Below are 16,794 nucleotides of genomic sequence, written 5' to 3'. Positions count from 1 at the left end.
CTGGTCCCGACCCCGCTCCGCTCCCGCCCGGCGCTCCCGGCCCGGCCCGGCCCGGCCCAAGCGGCTGCGCGGGGCCGCGGGAGGAGGGGGCGGGGCCTGCTGCTGGGCGGCGTGACTGACAGCGCGGCTCGGCCAATGGCGACGCCGTGCGGAGCTCCGCCGGGAGGGGGCGGGGCTCCACCGCCCGGGCGCCCTGAGTGACAGCGCGGCTCCGCCAATGGCGGCGCGCGGAGCGGGGGGAGGCCGCGCCTCTTCTCCCTCCCTCGCACGCCAACGCCGCGAGCGCGCCCCCTAGCGGCGGCGCGGGGCACCGCGAGGGGCGGGGCGAGGGGGCCACCGAGGGGCGGGGTTACGCAGGTGGGCGGGGCGATGCGATGGGTGGCGGTTGAGGGGCTCCCTCATGGGGAAGGGAAACCCGGGTGCGAAGCACAGTGACGGTCTGGCTCGCTCCCGACCTTAAAACTACACTTGCAAAGCGTGTGGTTGGTTCGTGTTTATAGTCCTATGTACATAACAAATGTCTCCTGGCATTCACTGAGGTGATGCAACACTGGCCTTGAAATAATTTAAACCCCTCCATGCTGCTGCCCCTCTTTTACAGTAGGTGAATGGTGAAGAGCCCTACAGGTGAATATCTGAGATTAGACTCTCAGCCTGGAGAAGAGGAGACTGAGGGGAGACCTCATTGCAGCCTCCAAGTTCCTCATGAGGGGAAGAGGGGGGGCAGACACTGATCCCTTCTCTATGGTGATCACTGACAGGATCTGAGGGAATGGCCCGAAGCTGCCTCAGGGAGATATCAGAAAAAGGTTCTTCATCCAGAGCATTGTTGGGTGCTGGAACAGGCTCCCCAGGGAAGTGGTCACAGCACCAAGCCTGACAGAGTTCAAAAAGCGCTTGGATAATACTCTTGGGCACATGGTGTGACTCTTGGGAATGGTCCTGTGCAGGGGCAGGAGTTGAACTCGATGATGCTTGTGGGTCCTTTCCAAGTTGGCGTATTCTGTAATTCTGTGATTGTCTGCTTGGGCTAAAGGCAGGAATGACAGGAGAAAAGTCCATATCTGCAGGAGAGATGTAGAACAGGACAGGTGAGTTCTGAATCAGCCTTCAGGTGCACTCACTGACATGGAAGTTCATTTTAATTAATTTCAAGACCCTATGTTTCAGTCATCGATCATTCCAAGTGCTTTTAGAACATGTAGCCAATGGAAAACAACAGGAAATACATTGTTCAACACCAAAATACCTGCGATGTGCATCCTTTATGCCAGCACTTCTTTTGTGGTTGCCGTGCCTCAAAAATGCAGAGAAACTGGCATTTCTCGGAGGCAACAGATGTGTTAGGAACAGCAGTTTGTAGAGATAATCCCATGAAATGATGGGACAATAAAACACTTTCCTTAGTCATAGATGCCCTCTTCAGAAGTTGATGGGATCACCTTTTTCTCCCTTCTTATTAGAAAAAATTAGCGTGCAAAAATCTATTAGGTGGAAACCCGCCAATTGTGATGTAGTGTTTTTGGTGGAAGTGCCCAGTTCCCCCTTGGACCGCAACATCCATCGGTTTCCCGGCCGTGGATGTGTCCGGAGCGCTTCCTTTTTCCGCACTCCGCCTCCTGGCGCGCCCCTCTCCCGGCGCCGGACTACAACTCCCGGCATGCTCCGCGACAGGAATGTAGTATCACCGAGCGTCGCTTTGCGCCGGACTACAACTCCCGGCACGCAGCGCGGCCGCGGGAATACATCACCCAGCCGGCGCCGCGCTCCCGCTCCGCGCGTGCGCCGCCGAGGGCTGGGCTGTTGCTCCCTGACGGGCGGCTGCGGCGGGTCCTCGCCATGGAGTCCTACGACGTGATAGCAAACCAGCCCGTCGTGATAGACAACGTGAGTGCAGCCGCCCGCGCGTCCCGGGACCGGGGGTAGCGGGGAGGGCCCGCAATCCCTTTGTCATCGGGGCTGGCCGCGCCCCGCCCGCCGCCGCCCCCCCCCCCCCCCGACCGGCCCGGCCGCCGCCTCTGGCCCTCGCAGAGCGCCGCACGGCGTCCTCGGGGGGCGGGGCCGCCGCGCCTCGGCGCGCCGAGATTGGCTGGGGCGGCTGCCAGTCACCCGCGGCGGGGCCGCTGCCCCGCTTTGGGGGGCGCAGCCCCCGCCACCGCCGGGCTACCACTGGCGGGGAGGGGCGGCGCGCCCCCATTGGCTGCGGAGGCTGTCAGTCAGCGGGGCGACCCGCTGGTACCTGCCGGAGCGGGGCGGGACCGCCGCGGCAGCACCTGCGCTCATTGGCAGTGGGGGCTGTCAGTCACGCGGGGCTGCCCCGGCCCCGCCCCGCCGCTCTTTGTGCCGGGGGGACAATGGGGGTGCTGGGCCAGGCTGTGGCCGCACTCCCGGCGTGCTCTGCGGCGGGATATGGCCGGGGGTCCAGCGGGATCCTGTCAGGCCTTGGGTGGACCCCCACGCGCTCTGGGGGTCCCCGCGCCTCCTGTGGCCTGTGCGGGGCGTGGAGCCCTGCATCCAGGTCCCCATCACAGCCTCAGCGGAGGGGGATACACCCCCAGTACTGCACTTCCTCCAGTGCATCCAGCAGGGCGGCCACAGCAGGGGAGTGCCGCTCCCAAGGCCTGGATTTCCGTGCTCCTGAAGGATCTGCTCCCAGCACGGATTGCATCAGCTGTAGTTTGACAGCGTGGTGCGGTGTTGCAGATGGCTGCTCCGAGCTGATGATACTGCTCATTAGCACAAAGCAGACATGCACCTGTGTCGGCAGTAGCTCGGCTGGAGATGAATGACAGTGATTCCATGCCTGGTACTTCTGGGTCCAGTTCTGATTTGCCTCATCCAAGCTGGCCTCCCAGGAGGCAGGACCATCCAGGAAAGGGTGGGAGGGCGTATCTTGGAGGGAACCTCCTCCAGTGTAGTGAGTCACAAATCCATGCTCCTCCCTTCTGACCTCTACTGCCAGGGATTCAGATTTTGTTGTTTTGAAGGGTCAGTATTGTGCTCCGTTCTTTCTCCAAAAGCTTAATTTCTGCTGAATCTTTTTACTGTATGACATGTGGACCTGCTAGCCTGGCACTTCTCAATTTATTGCTTTATGTCCCCATAAAGTGAGTGATTTTAGGTGTTCTCGGATCAACCCAGTTATTCTTCTGACCCCTTCTTTATTTTTGATCCCAATTTCCTCTCTACGCATTGAGCTCTCTGATACACTTTTGGCATTGTTTCTTTCCCTGGAATCACAACAGAGAGATTTAGGTTAGACACTGAAGGAAAGCATCTAATGGAAAATGAGATTAAGCAGTATAATTGACCATGTTGAGGAAAACATGTATCTCCTTTATTGAGGATATTAAAGAGTGTGTTAGGGTGTTTTTTCTTAGAAATGACTGGAGCAGCACTGATCCTGCTGTGTTGTCGAGTGATTAGCTGACCATTAAAGTTATTTCTGGGCGTTCTGGTGCTGTGAGGATGAGTTTGTGGAGCTACGGTCACACAGTAACAACCTGTATCTAATTTCAGCATGTCCTCTTATTCAGCGCAATGATTGCCACCCCTGCATCAGAGCTGAAGAAGGGCTCATGTGCCAGCAGCTGACTCTGTGTCTTTTCTCATTTTATCAGCTGGTCTTATAAAAGCCAATTCTTCCTCTTACCTCCCTGATAAGTGAGCTCCCTCCCTTCCCCTCCCTGCACAAGCAGTAGAATGGAGCAGTTGTTGTGACATCTGCCTTGAACACTTGCAGGCTGTGGGCAGAGGGGCATCGTGGTGACTCTGCATTTTTGGTACTCTTTGGAGTTCAGGCAGGATGGGAAGTGGAGCTGCACAGAGCAGGTACTGCCGTTCCCACGGCTCTTCCATTGCTGCTTTTCCTCAGAGAGGTGTGTGTGGGAGGGTAGGAAGGGGTAAATGAGATAGTGAGCTGGTGATCGAGCTCGACCCCCTCCAGTCCCAGCTGTGCTCTAGTATCTGTGTGTTCCAAAAGGCCATTAAAGGATGTAGCTAAAAACTCAACAAGGAGGATTTTTTCCCTTCCCTTTACCAAACAGTGTTCCGGTTTTCAGCAGGGAGAGTTTTGTAATGTACAGTGAGAGGTTGGAGCTGTACCTCAGCACAACCTTAATGCTCTTCATTGTCTAATTCTTAAGAGTTGTGTTCGTCTTGCAGTCCCAGAAGCTCTCTCTGTATGGTTTGGGAGCCCTGCTGAACCTTATGCACATGTAGGTAGTTCAAAGGTGGCCTTAGAAAGTGCAGATTCCTTGACCTCTGTGAAATTATCCCTTGTTTCATAAAAAGAGGATAAAATTTGGCTTTGTAGTCTAAGTGGTGGCATTTAAGCAGCTGAGCTGTCAGTAAGGGCTGTTGTGTCTTTGGTTTGTTCTTGATCTTACAAAATCTGTATCTAATAAAAGAGTTTTATGACAATATAAACGTGCACTCTCCGTAGAAAGTGCTGTGCAGTAGATTGACTCTTGGTGATTTCCGTTTAAATTCATGCATCAAGATGAGTGAATCCATAACTGACTGGCTACAGAGCCAGAGGATGAGGCATGTTCAGTTACTTCATGGTACTCACAGGAATTTTCCATGAATTTATCTTCCTTGACCTTTACATTTTACATCTAGCTTTTCTTCTTTTATTTTTTTGCTCATATTAAAGTAAAAAAATAAATAATAAAAAATTGGATGAAAGCTCAGGCAGGATAGTTACTGGTGGAAGCATATAAATTTGTAAATTTTCTTTTAAGTTCTAGTAAATCAGAGTTTGTAGCAGAAGGGGAGACGCATGGGTTTTTTTCTTATTTGAAACAAAGATGGAAAAGCAGGTCTTTAAACTTTCCGAATCAGAGTTATTTCAAAATTTAAATGTTTTCTTCACATTGTGTAGGAATCTCAAAATAGTCTATAATAAACACATTTACTCAGTGCACACATATCTGCAAAGAAGTAAAACGTTTTCAAGAAAAATTGAATAGGTCAGAAAGTGCTGTCAGGTCTTTGTAGTGCGGAGATAGCAAACAGCTGTGCTTGGTTTATTCCCAGGCACTTGGAAGCACAACTGTGTTGAAGCCCCATCGTACCACATTCAAAGCAGTCACTTGTTTGTGACTCCAAGTAGGAGTTCTGAACTACCGGCACATTCAGTTAACTTTGAACTTCAGTATGTAAATCTTAAAATACATAACTTGCTGGGAATCTCAGCAGGACATGCTGGGTAATTTTTGGTCCAGCATAAGGAAGTTTTAATCTCTAAATTAAAATAGGAACATCATTGTTCTCCTGAAACCAGTTCCCAGCAGCAGACTGTGCTGGCAGCAAGATCAGTCATTATCTTGAATAAAATATTCAAGAAGTGCAATATTCTGATGTGGTTAAGTTATTGCATTCAGCTTGTTTGCTCTGAGACTTGACAAAGTATGGTACTCTTTCCCAGGTAGAGAGTTGTTTATAAGCTATGATAAGAAAAATGAAAGCAGTAATTTTGTTTTATTCCTTGCTTCACTTTGAAGGGAGTAGCCAGAAGAGAGTCTGTCTCAAGGGAACTCTTTTTAACACTTTACAGGCCGGTTTGACACTGGTATCAGTTAGTGCAGACCTTGGGATGCAACTGGAGCTGAGTCCCTCTTGCCAAGAGGGAGCAGTCCTGCCCAGATGCCAGCTTGAGTGTGTTCCTGGAGCCAGTCTGGGTGCAGGTGTTTATCAAGAGACGAGATTTCAAGCAATCTACCTTCCATATGCTTTATAACTAGCTAGGTCTGGTCTGCAGAGTGTTCCTGACACTCATCTCCTACAGATGTGTCCTGGCAAACCTGACTCTGGTGGTTTCAAGGCAGGAGCGCCCTGGCTCATGTGACAGAGCACACATGCTCCGTGCAGAGCCCGGCTGAAAATGCTGATGGAAGTAGCTTGGCAAGAAGGCGCTGGACTGTGAACAGGAGAGACTGGGGACACCCCACATTCCTTTCTGCTGAGCCTGCTCTGGCTGGTAACCTCTGGCACTGGGATGGCGGAACCGCTGCAGCCAGGGCTTGACTTGCAGGGCCCTGAGCAACTCATGTGGCCTCGGCCTTCTGACCCATGCAGAGGTGGTGAGAAGCAGAAAGCTACAGAGGAGCTGTGTTACCACTCATTTTAAAATGCTGTGGGGCAGCCAAAATGTCTTTTTGGCCTCAAAAACAGAGCAGTCCTGCTGCAGAACCCTTGAGAGTGAACAAGCACTTCACAGGTCACAGCTTTCAGTGCAAACTCACACACTTTGCTCCCAGTATGGGGTAAAGCAGAATTGCTTCTCTTTCTGCAGAAGAGTTTGCTGCCATGATAGTCTGGGATTAACAGTGAAATGGCTTATCTGAGGAGATCCTATGAAAATCTGCTCCTTACCAAACTTGGGTGTTCCTGCAAGCTGCTCATTGTTTCAAGATGTCATTCCCTTGTGCAGGGAGAGGAAATGGAGGAGGGGAAGGAGTCAGCACAGATCCAAGTTGATGATGGGGTTTCCAGGGTGCTTCTGGACAGGGATGGGAGCTGCAAGGCCAGATGCCTGGCACTGACTCCCTACCAGGGCCTCACTGTGGCTGGTTTTACCCACTCTGTGTTTGCTGCTTTGAATGTTGTACAAGGCTCCTTGGATTTGTGCCTTACTGACTGCCATGCCTCATCTCTTCTTCCTTATTCCTTTTGAACAAGCCATATTCCATCAGCTGCATTCCTACCTCCAGCCTTTTCCTTTGCAGTCTGACCAACACCTTTGTCCTTTCCAGACACCGGGCTGGGTTGGTTTCCAGTGTCTTTTCTGACCACGTTTCTATGGCCTGCCTCCTTAGTGTTAGCTAGTTTATCTACCATTTGATCTTCTTTTCCCTAGTCCCCACTCAACCTGTTTCCCACAGTCCTTTCCTGCTCCCTTCTCTGACTTTATCCACCTTCCCTCCATCCTTTCCAAATTTACTTCTGAGAGGCCTGTAACCATCATCCTCCCAACACCCCCTGAAGCTGGCAGGGTTCAGTTGCACTTCCCTAGCTTTCTGGAGTACTCTCCTCCACCCAGAGAGTATCTGAGATGGATAGAAAACTGTGGAGCATGGATTCAGCCTCCTGCGTTTCTCACAGTAGCGCTGGGTAGAAGGTCTGTACAGAGCAGTGTCTGGGTGTGTGCATGGAGCAGTGCCAGGGCCCAGCTGGTTGTGCTGATATTGTTTGATGTGTTGCTGCCTGTCACACCCCTCCAGTGGCCAAGCTGCCACTTCCCATTCCCAACCCTGCCCAAAGAGTCAGTCCCTAGGGAGCTTTATTCCAAGTAGAAAGGAAGGGACCTGGCAGTGCTGATGTACTTTGCTACTCCTCTAAAACTTATGAGGATGATGGAGTGAATGATAAGCTCATGCATTTGTCTCTTGCTCCCACAGGGCTCGGGTGTGATTAAAGCAGGTTTTGCAGGTGATCAAATACCAAAATACTGCTTTCCCAACTAGTAAGTATTCTGCTGGTCTTGGTAAGTTCTTAGTACTGTGTACCAATTCTCTGATACATAGTACTCTGTACCAATTCTCTGGTCCAGTTTTGTAGTTGGAGAAATGAATTATTCTTTTCTGCCTACTGCAAAGAAGCATCAGGGAGAGGAGATCTCTGCTATTAAGTACTTTGAGATTTTTGGGGGGACACACACATCATAAAAGATGACTTATCACTTTGTCAGGTACAACACACAACCAAACCTGTAGGATTCTTTAGACTGTAGACATAAGGAAAAGGACCTGGAAAAAGTCAAAGCTGGGATGAGAGGTGTGAAGACCTCTATATTTCTTTGGTGGTCCGGTATCTTGATTCCTGACAGACTTCCTTGGAAGTTTTCTGAGAGTTTTGCCAGGATGAAGACTGCTGGATCAAAAACTCTAATTAGTCACTGGCTTTTATTTTCAGTGGAGTAGATTTTTAATGAGTAATTTTTAATTTGTGTTCTAAGCAGTGTGATCTGTAGGAGGTGGTGGGGTATGGGACCAGAAATGTCTAATCTCAGAAGCCTGCCTGAGATCATGTGGATCTGTCAGCTCAGACAGTTGCTCAGTCTAGCCATTTTCATCCTGGGCACAATTGGAACAGGTAAATCCTGAGTCATCAGCAAAAATGTGGCCAGACTCAGATGGCTTGTGTCCCAACAATTCAAAACTCTCTACAATCTGTTCTCTTCACCTCTGATTCTGAGATTAGCTTCGAGCAAACCTGGGTTTGTCTGCACCTGGTAGTGCCCCCAGACCCACCCATTGCTTTAGAGAGTGTGGTTAGGACAGAGAGGAACACGGAGTACATGATGCTTTGGTGCATCTGAGCCCTCTGTAGAAACATTTATACTCTTGTCTCTGTTCCAGTGTGGGCAGACCAAAGCACGTTCGTGTTATGGCTGGTGCTTTAGAAGGGGACATTTTCATTGGTCCAAAGGCAGAGGTAAGAACATCTGTACACTCTACTTCTCCATATATCTCTGTATGATGCTGTAAGGAGGGGCTGTGTTCCATGTTCTGAAGAACAGAACAGATTGTCACTTCTAAGTGTGTCCAGGGTGAAGTGGGAAGCTTCATGAAATTCTTGTGCCAATCTGCTGACCACAGACCTCGTTTCCAAGACCTTCTGTATCTCTCTGGTTTTTTTTTCTAGGCTACTTCTAGGTCTGTATCATTACATCCCCATCTTTTTGAATGGGAACTTTAGAAATGGACCCTACTTGATTGCCTTTATCTCCCTGGCATGGACATGAAGCTTGCTTTCCACAGTTCTGTTTCTGTCAGCACGTAGTCATGTTGTCTCACACTTCTTGTGAGCCCTCTGAAGTGCATTCCCCAGTACCACCATTTGATAGGTGTCTGTGTGTTGGCTTGAAAAGTGTTAGGATGGAATGTGCTCTGCAAATGTCAGACCTTTCTACTTGTTATAAAAAGGCCTTGTCTAATCTTGTGAATACTTCTCTGGGAGAGATGTTTGTGATTAATTGTCAGGTTTTTCCCTGTATGATAGAGATAAGTTATTTTGTAGTGGAATGCAAACTCAAGTTGAGTCTGACATTAAATCATAGTCACAGGGCTCAGAAATGTGAGTTTTTTGATGTTCTCTTGTCCTTTCTGTTTGCTCAGGAGCACAGAGGTCTCCTTGCGATCCGATACCCGATGGAGCATGGCATAGTGAAGGACTGGAACGACATGGAGCGCATCTGGCAGTATGTGTATTCTAAAGACCAGCTTCAGACGTTCTCAGAGGAGGTGAGAGACCTCGTTATGTAACAGCACAGGTGTCATTCAGTGCATGTGTAACACCAGGAGCCTTGGAACTCTGGGACTTTTCCTTTGCCCTTCTCTCTAAATGTGTGTCTGTTGTTAAATTAGGTTCTTTCACCTCTCGGGCGGTGCTGCACAAGAAGTTCCAAGCAGAATTCCTCTCCTGATATGATGTTCTGGCCTGACTGAAAATCTGCCTTTCACATTTTCTATTCACACTCTCTAATGATTGTGCTCTAGGCCAAGTGCTTCTAACCTTTCCTGTTCTGCCTGCACATCAGGCATATCCACTCAGCAGTGACATGATTTGAAGTGAGGAAGGAGAAAACCACACACCTGTGGTCTGGAAGGATTTGACCAAAAGATTATTACATGTCTGAGAGTATAAGTTGTATAAGTGGAATAGGAATATTTCTGTCTGCTCGTACTAAGACCATGTGCCTTCACCCTTTCTTAGGGTGTGTGTATTTTGGCTAATCTGACTGACTTCTGCCACTGAGAGTCTTGTTTGTCCGTCATGGGGCAGAGTTACTCACAGAGTATGATTCCTAGCAATTAAACCAGAACCCTGCTGGTCTTCCAACCTAATCAAGATTATTCACAGTCTAATACAACTCAGTAGCTGAAATGATTCCTTTCTACCTGTCCTCTTGCACCAGTGGTTCCAAAAGTGAATAAATAAGCAGAAATTTTCAGGAACACACCCCTAGCTGCCTCCTGGTTATTGCAGCCCAGCTCCTTCTTCTCTTTGCCAGCATCCTGTGCTGCTGACGGAAGCCCCCCTAAACCCGCGCAAGAACAGAGAGCGTGCCGCTGAGGTGTTTTTTGAGACCTTCAATGTGCCAGCACTGTTCATCTCCATGCAAGCTGTGCTTAGCCTGTAAGTGTCTTTCGTCTTCGATTTGTGTTTGTGGAATGTTGCCGTGAAATCCATTCTTTCACGAACCAAAAAAAACCTGTAGAAGATCTCACTGATGTCTGACTTGTCCCCTTTTCATGTAAGAACTGAAACTCAGTTTCTGTAATGGAGAGTTTTCAGGACTTTGCTGAACTGTGATGAGAACTCAGTTTTTGATGGTTTTTTTAGCCTCTGTTCATGTGAAATCTCTTCTCCCTGAGTTGAGTGTGGATGTGCTGCGTGCTTGGGCTCACTTTGAGTTGCTTGTTCTGACTTGACCCTTTGTCCCTGTGTAGCTACGCGACCGGGAGGACCACAGGAGTGGTGCTGGACTCCGGGGATGGCGTTACTCACGCGGTTCCCATCTACGAAGGCTTTGCCATGCCCCACTCCATCATGCGGATTGACATCGCTGGCCGCGATGTCTCACGCTTCCTGCGCCTCTATCTCCGGAAGGAAGGCTATGACTTCCATACCACCTCTGAGTTTGAGATTGTCAAGACCATCAAGGAGGTGATGCCCTGTCTTGTTTCTCTTTATCCAAGCGGGTATTTCTTCTCAAGGGAAGTTGTGGCTTGTGGAATCTGGCGGGAAGTGCCAGCCTACTGAGCTCTGCACCTAACTCCATTATCTACCTGGGGGAGTCTAGGGTCACTAAGATGATTAAAGGACTGGAACATCTGTTGTGTGTAGAAAGGCTGAGAGAGCTTGGACTGTTGAACCATGAGAAGAGATGGTTGGGGAGGGTCTCATCAATGTATATAAATGTCTGAAGGGAGGCTGCAGAGAAAACAGAGCCAGGCTCGTTTCAGTGATGTCCAGTAATAGGACAAGATGCACAAACTGAAGCACAGGAGGTTCTGTCTGAACATAGACTTTTTTAGCGTGAGGGTAATCAAGTGCTGGCACAGGTTGTCCAGAGGGTTGCGGAGTCTCCATCCTTTGTGATGTTAAAAAGCCACCTGGACATGGTCCCACACAGCCAGCTGTAGGGGACCTTTCTTGAACAAGGTGAGTGGACAGGATGACCTGCAGATGTCCCTTGCAACCTCAGCCATCCTGTATTCTGGGTGAGTTATAGTCAAGGTCACATTAATCACTATTGAGGGGCTGTTAACATGGAGGTGAAGATGGGCTGGTGGTTTAGAATCCATTTTGCGTTTATCTGTGCTGCAGTTTCTCTGGGTCTGATGTCTTTCACTAGCGTTTGTTTACCCTTCAGGGCAAGGGTCTGCAAAATCTGTGGCAGGTAGGGACCACCAGGCTGGGATATTGCAAGGTATTTTACCTGATGTGAGCCCAAAATGTCAGTTCTTCAACACAAAATTCTGTTGAAATTGGTCTCCCTAAAGGGATACATGGATTTTGATTATTAGTGAGAAAAATATTTTACCAGAGGTATATGGGTTATCATCTCCCTCTCCCTGACTGTTTCCTCTCCAGCGTGCCTGCTACCTGTCAATAAACCCGCAGAAGGATGAGACTCTGGAGACTGAGAAGGCTCAGTACTACCTGCCAGATGGAAGCACTATTGAGGTTTGTAAGGACCACCCTGGGAGAATTCCTCATGTGAAGCACAGGGCTTCCAGAGCAGCCTTCTACCTAGTGATGGGAAATTTCATGTGGTGTTAGGTGGCAGGGGATAACTTTAAAAGACCAGAACTCATCCCAGGCTGTTGAACTGGACACTAGAATTTTTAGGGAAAGAAAACATTTTGAGAAACCTTAACAACTTCTGGAAGTCCTGGGTAAGGATGCAGCATGACCATGAGCTGTTTGAGTGCAGGCTCTGATCTAGCAAAACTTTATGCAGATCATTTGTGGAGTGTGGGTGGTTGTCAGCTCACTAAATTCAGCAGTGGTTTTATTTGTGGCTTTTCCCCTGCCTAGAATTGTTTTCTGTGCAGGAACAGTTGCTTTGATTAGTGAGTTAGGAATATTCCTCAGAAGACTGAGCCCACTATAGAATAGTTGAAGGAGAAGAAATACAGGTCTTACCTCCAGTACCAGGGCTGGATTTGCTCCCTTTTTGTTAGTGACCTACTGTATAGAGCTCAGCAAGCTTCTTTGTCTCTTTTCATCTACAGAATGGAAATGGTGCCCTTTGCAGGAGCAGTATTGGCATTCACTTGGGTTCTAGTGATGCAGCATGAATGTCCAGGAAACTTCATTACTCTGAAGTTTCACCTAAGAAAGGAAGGCCCAACTGCAGGCAGTGAAGGCATTGCTCTCTTCCCTCTGTGCTAACTTCTCTTACAGATTGGCCCTGCCCGTTTCCGAGCCCCAGAGCTCCTATTCCGGCCAGACCTGATAGGGGAGGAATGTGAAGGACTCCATGAAGTGCTCGTTTTTGCCATTCAAAAGTCAGACATGGACCTGAGGCGAACGCTGTTCTCCAACATCGTGCTGTCTGGAGGATCCACGCTTTTCAAAGGTTCCTACCTCTTCTCTTTCTGTGGGCTGTGACATACATGATCTTTTGCTTTCTTCTCATGTGAAACTGGGAAGATAACCCAGATCACCCAACTTGTCCTGTGGGGTGAGGACTGTGGGAACTCTGCTCTCTTGGGGCAGTTACTGCCTGATTTTTCTGAGTCCTCATCACAGTCTTCTGGGTATGCTAGACACCTCTGCCCTCATACATCACTTCCTGGACTTAAGAGCTTTTATTGTTTTCCTCCAATGTGTCTGCCTGTGTCAGGACTGAATACTTTTGCTGTAGCTCACGATATTTGAGGCTAGGTACCTGAAAGGCTCTTGCATCTCCTAAGGTTCCTTTAGGTCTGTAGTGTGCAAAAGAGTCCAACAGTCCTGGTCCTGCATGAAGTGTCGGCTGTGTGTGTGCAGAAAGGTTTCTATCCATCCCCTCAGGGCTCAGCTGGTACTCACTGACCTAAAGATAACCCTCTGCTAGAACCCATCAGTCTGTTATCCACAGGTTGACATCTCCAAATAGGTCCTGGTCTTCCCATTCAACTCCCTGTAAAAATGGGCTGTACAGAGGAGGAATGCCTAGGGAAGGAGGAGGTCCTAGCTAAAAACCTTGTTTGCTTGACTCAAGTTGCTGCTGAGGGAGAGCCCATTGTGCCAGTGTTTGACATCTCAGTGAGACAAAATCCCATTCTCTCACTGGCTGTGTTATGTGCCTCCCCAAACTTAGTCTCTCTGTAAGATCTGGAGTGGGATATTTGAGCAGGGCTACACAGGACATGTCCACATTGTTAGTGGATGGAACCTGGGATTTTGCTGAGGTGCTCACATTACACATTTTGTCTTGTGTAGGCTTTGGTGACAGGCTGTTGAGTGAAGTGAAGAAACTAGCTCCGAAGGACGTCAAAATAAGGGTAGGAGCAATCTCTTGTGTTTAACACTACTACCTGTGTTGTTCTGTGACCTTGAAAGAACCTTGTTGAGAGTGCAGCTGCCATTTGCTTTGAACCAGAAATGACTTGACTGGGACAGCCCACCAATTTGCTGTTGTGATGAAAACCAGTTTGGTTTCATCACTGAGTAGGTGGCTTCTCTGACAACATGACCCCTGTCCAGGATCCTGGACCACAAGGCCTGTTTTGGGGGGACTGCCCAGGTGTCCTTCTGTTGGGAGAGATCATATCTGTGTTTGCCAGGCGTTAGCTGAACAAAGTAGGGGCAGTGTGTCAGGGAGAGCAGACTGGAGCTCAGGAAGGTACTGACTGATTCTCTCTTTCTCCCAGATATCGGCTCCTCAGGAGAGATTGTATTCCACATGGATTGGGTATGTACTGCACAGCAACGACTTGCTGTGGGAGGGGACTGGGGAGAGGCAGCCCATTGTCTCCGATGCTGTTGTCCCTCCTGGTGCTGTGTGTCAGGAGGGTTTTGTTGCTCAGCTGGGTGATTTTCAGTGTGTTCCTGGAGCAGCAGTCAGCAGGTCATGTGGGAGGGGTCGTGTGGTGCCAGGCTCTGTAGTGCCAGCACGTTTGCGGATAGCAGGAGAGGGAGTGACTGTGCAGAGAGCGTTTCTGTCACAGGTAACTGTGAGCCTCAGCACCTTTCTCACATGGGCAAGTGTCATGATAGAAACAGCCCATCTCTGCAGTGGTACGATGAGAGTGCCCCCAAAGTTTTCCTCTAACCCATAGCATGCCTGTCTCTCCCCAGTGGCTCTATCCTGGCCTCTCTGGACACCTTTAAGAAAATGTGGGTTTCGAAAAAGGAATATGAAGAAGATGGAGCTCGTGCCATCCACCGAAAAACCTTCTAGCCCTGGGACCTGTCCTCAGTCTCCTCCGAAGACTCACTTAAACTCGCTTTTCTGAGTCTGAGTGTCTGAGAGCTGCCTGTGTGTGTGTGTGTGCGCCAGCATGCCCCGATGTCACTGAGCAAAGACGACAGCAGCAGGAGGGTTGTATTAGTACTACTAACTTTTTTATTTTATTTTTTTTGTTGGTTTTTGTTTTTTTTTTTCTAATGGAAAGGAGAAAGTACCAATCTGAATTTCTCCAGAACGGCCCATTCCTTTTTCATTTCAGTCCTTTATTTTCCGTATCACAATCACATCTGTCACTGTAAAACAAACAAGCAAAAACAAAGGGAACAGCTCATAGAAACTGCCTGGCAAGCCAGAAGGGAGCCAACCACTGCAGACTGCTCATGCAGGCTTCAGTCAGCCTAACTGCAATGCCTGGATTGTCTGGAAACACATAGCTGAGACCCCATAGCTACTTCCTTCTTTAGCAGTGTCTTCTCCATAAGTAGGTTTTTGAAGTTGTTTTTAATATATTTTTTATTAAGAGAAAGCACATTCTCAACAGTTAAGCCCATTTGCCCCCACTGTTTTTGGTGTGTGAGTGCGTGTATGCGTGTGTAACTTCTTAGCCTGATGTGGGGTCTGCACCACAGCTGGAGAAGTTGGCGATAGGACTTAGTTTGTATTGCATGGAGTAGAACAAAGCAAATCTAATCAGCTATCGTTGTACTAGACGGTTATTCTCTCGTATCTTGTTTTAAATACCTTTTCTCCTCTGGAAGCAAGTGCCCCAGAATGGGCGTGAAGGCACTTGTGTGTTCCCCCTCAACCTGCCAAGATTTACAGTGCTGACTTCTCGTGTTCTTTGTAAGAGTCGAGGCTGTTTCCCTCCTTCCTGCCATGTCAGGGCAAAGGGAGCATGTATTCACAGCCAGGCATAACTCTTGTGTACTTTATCCATTCTGGGGCAAAATAATAATTGGGAAGGTGCATTGTAATGTAAAAATTGTTTTATTTATTGAAATGTCTGAGGATATCTCAAATACTGACCACAGCACCTGGGAATTATGCTTTGGGTCTTCTTTAAACACCTGTCACCCAGGTGTTCGATGTTCGCACTGCGCACCGCACACACGCTTAGCGGAACGGCCAGCCCTGCACCACCACCCCTCGCTGTTCTCTAGGAGTGCACCAAAGGAGAGGACAATTAGCTCCACCAGGAGGTTGGTTGTGAGCAGGAAGCTGTCATGCTGGCTGTGTTCTGCTGCACTGCGGTGCCTTTCTGCTCACCTGGTGACTGCTTTGCTTCTACTGCTCTAACAGCCATGGGCAGCCTGCAGACCCGCTTGTGTTGGGGCATGCCACTGTTTCCCCTTTAGGTTTTTCTTGTGCATTTTTCGGTGCTTCCCCCCCCCCCCCCCCATTGTTAGTTTTCTGCAGAACCTGGCAGTAGCAGTGGAGCGGGAGTTGCTTGGTGGCAGTTCCTTCCTTTCTGTTCATCACCAAACATCACCTTGGGGACGCTCCTGGGCACAGAAATGGCATAAGAGCTGGAGGACTGCCACAGGGGTGAGGGTAAGCCCCCAGCTGAGACAAATGTAAGCAGCAGGTGGTTGCCACTGCAGGAACCACATTCTTGGGGCTCACCAGTGGGCTCAGAGGCTGTAGGCAGGCAGTTGTGGTGATCTTTCCCAGCTGAGGCCAGGCTGCTTGTTCACCTACTCCCATCAGAGCAGACTGTTTTTTAAGCAAGAATCGTCAGTGCTCAGCCTTCTGTTGGAAAATCAGTTCCTTTCTTGCTGGTTTGCTGCAGCACACAGAGGGGAGGCAGCCAACCCCTCTTGGTTCCATGACAATGTGCGCCAGGCAGTGCCAGTGCTCTCCATCCCCCCCAGCCCCTCTGCTGGCCTTGCAGCAGCAATGCTCCATTTTGTAACCTGCAGTGACTGGACAGAACGGTGCTGTATCCAGTCTAGCGTGCGTTTGGTCTGCCTGACTGTTCCCTCGCACACTGTCCAAACCATGTTGCCTGGTGGTGCCCAGCATACTTAAATAAAATCATTCATATACAACCCTCAAGCCTCCTGGCCTCATGTTCCCACATTTGCAGTTTTAAGGAGGTAATAACTTGCGTTCTTCTCTTGCCTGTGCAGAATTGTTGCTGGCCAGACTCCGCAAGGAGACACCATCTCTGGTCCAGGACTGCATTCCTGGCCTGGCTTTTGAGCTGAGTTAGAAGCTTCCTGGGCTGCAGCTGTGGTGTCCAAAGCTGCTCTCCCTCCTCTGCAACCATTATCTCTGAGATCTGTGTCATTGCAGACAGGACTGAGGGAGGCAGTAAGGGCAGCCCAGGCTGAGTAGGGGCGAGGGCAGTGATGCCACTGTCATTGTGAGGGGAGCTGTTG

The 16,794-nt window shown here is 49.3% G+C and overlaps 1 protein-coding gene across 1 annotated transcript; it reads left to right on the top strand.

Annotated features, from left to right (window-relative positions):
• The first annotated feature begins 1,749 nt into the window (after nucleotides 1–1,749).
• ACTR1A (ARP1 actin related protein 1 homolog A) lies at nucleotides 1,750–16,461 on the top strand. Its single transcript, XM_027647893.1, has 11 exons — nucleotides 1,750–1,887; nucleotides 7,404–7,468; nucleotides 8,364–8,439; nucleotides 9,123–9,248; nucleotides 10,019–10,143; nucleotides 10,458–10,674; nucleotides 11,605–11,697; nucleotides 12,421–12,595; nucleotides 13,444–13,505; nucleotides 13,875–13,915; nucleotides 14,302–16,461. Exons 1-11 carry the CDS (start codon nucleotides 1,840–1,842, stop codon nucleotides 14,402–14,404), a joined length of 1,131 nt encoding a protein of 376 aa, XP_027503694.1. The 5' UTR covers nucleotides 1,750–1,839; the 3' UTR covers nucleotides 14,405–16,461.
• The last annotated feature ends 333 nt before the right edge of the window (nucleotides 16,462–16,794 follow it).

Source organism: Corapipo altera, unplaced genomic scaffold (genome assembly GCF_003945725.1).
Source record: "Corapipo altera isolate COAL_440 unplaced genomic scaffold, ASM394572v1 56, whole genome shotgun sequence".
NCBI classification, from domain to species: Eukaryota; Metazoa; Chordata; class Aves; order Passeriformes; family Pipridae; genus Corapipo; species Corapipo altera.
Note: the sequence above shows the minus strand (reverse complement) of the source record. Positions and strands in the feature narration are given on the sequence as shown.